Here is a 4,612-nt window from a genome sequence, read left to right as displayed (position 1 = left end):
TGATGAACTTTTGCATCAGTCTCACATCACAAATCCTCAAGTTTTGAGCTTCTCTGGAAAAATTCTCAGAATAATTTTTGATGCATTATGGCATAACAGTATGGTCCCCGCACTGTGTCTGAACTCTTGCGCTGTCTAATTTGTGTGTGCTTTTTTTTACACATCTAGGTAAGCCCAATACATCACAATAAGTGCATATCTTTGGCTAATTCTGACTCCATGGCACATGCAATGGCCGGTGAGGCACCATTTCCACAGGGCCATAGTAATGCCCAAGTGTTGCAAAATGTCTATGCATATTAATGAACCCCAAGTAGCAGATACTGAACTGAAGTTATCCATTCTGGTGTTTTTAACCCTAACTGCAAACATATACTTTACTGCAAACACATACTTTATCGATGTTTGTAAACCGTACCTCTAAATATTTGCAAATCTGTGTGAAACGGGCACATCCTAGTTCGAGAAAAAAAGGGCATGGCATGGTGCATTTATATACTTTTATTGATGGCAATCAGTGTGTGTAAAAAGAATTTATACATGTAATTAATGTCCTACAGCTAAAGACGCATTTGACAAAAAGGTTTACAAACAAGAGGTACTATGAAAACAAGCGGCATACCATAGCAAAAATTTATGAAATTCTATTACAAGGAAACAACAAAGCACCATACTCCCATTACAAAACTCTACATACACAAACCCACATTGGCATGACCATCTAATGCACAGTGTATCCATGCCATAAATTTTGGGCACCTACATATTAGTTTGATACAAATCTAGCAACATGGTACCCCATGCAGAGAAGATCCTACGAGCAAGATGAGGGTGACGCACTCAAGCATGAAATTATTTTGCTCTCTAAACAATGGTGCATGATCACTTTAGAAAATGATGGCACGATGAATATATGCCAACTTGCATGTTCGAAGCATACAAAAAAAATTGTAAAGCTTTGCAATAGGCTTCATATTGTTTGTCATATGGATCACTAGGCAAGCATTACATTGTATGCCATATACTCTACAAAAATTATTTTGTAGCTACTGTGACATCAATAACTTTAATAAAATTTTTATTGCTACCTTATAAATCTGTGTACGCACAAAAATGCTATCATAAGCACTCTAAACATGAATGATTTCTCTGCAAGTAATTGATAACCATGTTCAATAAGTGTGGAAATCAGGACCACACATATGTAAAGCACAGCAAAGCAATAAAAGCAAATGGAATTGCAGAACACAAATTTACTCTGCAAAAACAGTGTTAACTTTACCCTGTTGAGAGGTTATTACACTAACAAAAATATCCATCAGTGCTATACTAAATTTGGTTGCTACATAACCACTCAATTTCTACACACAAAAACACCATGATAAGCACTGTAAACATGAATGATCTCTCTACATGTAGCTGATAGTAATGTTGAGCAAGGGTGAAAATCAAGACTATACACACATAAAGCACTGCAGCAATAAAAGCAAGTATCCTTGCATAATAAAGTTTGCATTTATAAACTACATAATACTAATTTCACGCTACTGAGCATGAGTGAGAGCATGGGGTGACACTAGTGCAAAGTTCAATGTGCGCAAAACTAAAACTTGGTCTCCTTCAGTACCAGAAGACACTTTGCGTGAAAGCATGAAACATATGTAAAGCTTTAACATAAACATAACACTAAAAGTGCAAGAAACATTACTGCATGTCAAGGCAGTGAAACGTTCATGAAATGAGCTCATGTGTGAAAGCGCATTGAAAAGAACAACCTGAACATTAATTTGACTCTAAAACACACTGTTCAGGAACCGCAGCCAAGACTGTTTTTCCCGAACAGCATAGGACAATACACTTCCTTATATCCAAGGCACTCACAGTAGCAAACTCATCTCTTTCCTGAACACTTACAAACTGAACAGAGCCACAGTCAGCAATGCAAGATAGAAACACATTGAGAATGCTAAACTTCCTGATTCTAAATTGTACATGGTCATTTTTCATACAACACCGTTGAGCACAGGTTGTCAGGATATCAGTCACACGCCCAAACACGTTTCCATCAGCAAGAACATAGGAATTCTTTCTTTTTGATTTGTCCATTGACTGTACACAATATGTAAAAGTACCAACTGTAGCTTTTTTGTATTTCACAGTGCGCCCTTCACGGCTCCCCTTTCCATAGAGGATTATGCCGCCGCACTGTGAACTAGCCTTGCGTAAGTTGTATCCTTTCAGCAAAGATCTAACAAAATGCCTAAGTTCACTATTTTTCCAATTCATTGTCTTCGACAAGATCTGTGGAAGGCTTTGCATTATACAGAATTTTTCTACGATCTGTAAATGAGCATATCTTGTGCCGCTAACAAAACGCACGAGTTTCCCATTGACGGATTCAAATGGGTAAGCGGAGAAACCCCAAAGGGGTCCCCACTGCATCACGTGATCCACCATGTGGATAAGGATGTGGGCATTATATGTCATAGCATGAATTCCATACAGTTCTTCATATTCTTGTAAAAAGTCTACCATAGCTTTCTTCACAACCTCAATCTTCTCCATTGGTATGCATGACTGCAAACAAAAGTGCATTATTTTTACGAACTTAACCCAGTTCTTGTAATAAATATTGGGCAAAAACTCCTTCAGGACGACAGGGGAAAAATAGAGCATCCACTCTCTCCACTCAGACGCCTTCCAGAATTTCATGTCAGAAAGGGACCGTGGGAGCCTACTCATCTCCCATATTGGAGTTAGCTGCCTTAGCTTGGCATTAATCTGTGGCAGATAACATCCAATGCTGTATTCCGACCGTCTCTTATGCCCAAACCACATAAATGCTGTGGTTCTGACAAAACCGTTGCACACAGTGTGCATATAATCAACAACAAATGATGAAGGGAAGCTGAAAAATGCCATTAAAAAAAGAATATTAGGGCCTTTCACGCCTTTGTAAGGCTCACCCCTCTTCTGTGCCTCTTCGGCCTGCTTTTCGAAGCGTTCTTTACTTCTTAATTTTGCAGCAGGCTTCTGCATTCGGTACACACGAGTGTGACCTCGACCTTTATCAATAACATCTCCACACTGCTCACACCAAGCACACCCATGAGCACCATTGAATTGGTGCATATTCATCACCATGCAGCGGGCTACAGTGTCCACACTACATGGCCCAGGATAGACACGACATACCTTGTCCACTCCAGCCGGAGTCGTCCAAGGTATGCCCTCTGAACAAAGCGTATTCATTGTTTGCACAAAGGGCCCAAGAAAGCTGTTCATATTTGGTTTTTTACTTCCGAACCAAAGACCAAAAAGCAGCAATTTCTGAACCCTTAATTTGTATGGCAGCTCATTTATCTGGAGCAGTAACGGCCACACACTGTGTCCTGACGATTCAAACAATGGCACGCCATCAGTATTCCAGGTAACTGACACATCATCATCAGTTATTGGCAAACTGCTGTATCTAGCACTTTGGGTGATGTCACCCACATCATACCGAGGACCTGTGCGGTTCTGTGCAAGCTTGCCGCTCAAGAGCAACTCTCTAATCTGTGACTCAATGTCCACAGTAATGAAGAAGGATCCTGATGCCAGAAGGTCGGCACACTTGTATGCTGAAGAACATTTGTGGCACTTGAAATTTTCTGCTGCGCACGGAAGTACAGCCAGGTACTCGGCGCAATTGCTGCAATACAGATGTGTCGTGCGCTTGCACTCTGACAGAGAGGTGAAATGTTTGAAAAAAAGATACTTAGACCTAGGAAAAATTGCACTCTCTGGCATGTGTGCATCAAGAACTTTGAGGAGGCTGTCTGTTGCTTCTTTTGATGCATGATGTCGCAATATGTGGGCCATCACCATCACAAGGCTTTGGCCCTTTGACAGCTTCGCTCCAAGGTAGAGTGGCTCTTCCTGAAAAAAGTTAGGATAACGGGTGAAAAATGAATACCCTTTAGTCACTTGGTGCACTGCAGCAATAATTTGAACATGCTTGATGTTATAAAGTACAGCAGTGCCAAAGCACCTAACATTTCAACAATAACCTCACCTTAGAACCAAGGTGATTCAAGAGAGCCAATATGGTCAAATCTTGTCCCACAGGCAAATTTACCGACATGTGATAGTAAGTCACAGGTACATATTACATAGTCACTGCACTTTTCCAAACATTTGTTGCAACAATGTCCCAGGGCATTGACACCAGCATTGAAGAATTCTGCATGCAGCCCCTAAAGCCATTCTTTGGTGGCTTGCTGAATTCTGTACTGGGCACCTGCGAAATATGTCAACGACACTGGTGCTATTTTTTCTATTTATGTATGAAATTCTAGCAGATTCAGTATCACATATGTAATTTGTTCTGCTGCTTTCAGAACAGAAATCAATTCTAGGTTAGCTGTACAGGCTATATGAGTAGTGGCAATTAACGCTACTGTTAATGCTTTATTCCAGGCCTTTTTTTAAATTTTTATGGTTTGCCAGCTTCCTTAGTTCCACCATGCCACTTGTTGGCCTCTTTCAGGTGTTGTAAATCATTTTCGGATGCTTCAGCGAACATGATCATGGGACGAGGGGGGGAGGGGGGGGGGGGCAAAGCTTGGGG

The 4,612-nt window shown here is 40.7% G+C and overlaps 1 protein-coding gene across 1 annotated transcript; it reads right to left on the bottom strand.

Annotated features, from left to right (window-relative positions):
- Positions 1–483: 483 nt before the first annotated feature.
- Positions 484–3,463, bottom strand: LOC149346550 (uncharacterized). Its single transcript, XM_089586478.1, has one exon. The coding sequence runs from the start codon at positions 3,283–3,285 to the stop codon at positions 1,783–1,785; it is 1,503 nt and encodes a 500-aa protein (XP_089442604.1). The 5' UTR covers positions 3,286–3,463; the 3' UTR covers positions 484–1,782.
- Between the last annotated feature and the right edge of the window lie 1,149 nt (positions 3,464–4,612).

Source organism: Amblyomma mixtum, chromosome 4 (assembly GCF_055824585.1).
Source record: "Amblyomma mixtum isolate Tamu chromosome 4, ASM5582458v1, whole genome shotgun sequence".
NCBI lineage: Eukaryota > Metazoa > Arthropoda > Arachnida > Ixodida > Ixodidae > Amblyomma > Amblyomma mixtum.
Note: the sequence above shows the minus strand (reverse complement) of the source record. Positions and strands in the feature narration are given on the sequence as shown.

What these genes read in the sequence shown, in the direction of transcription:
- LOC149346550 (XM_089586478.1), bottom strand. Translation starts at nt 3,285, where the DNA reads ATGAACAGCTTTCTTGGGCCCTTTGTGCAAACAATGAATACGCTTTGT.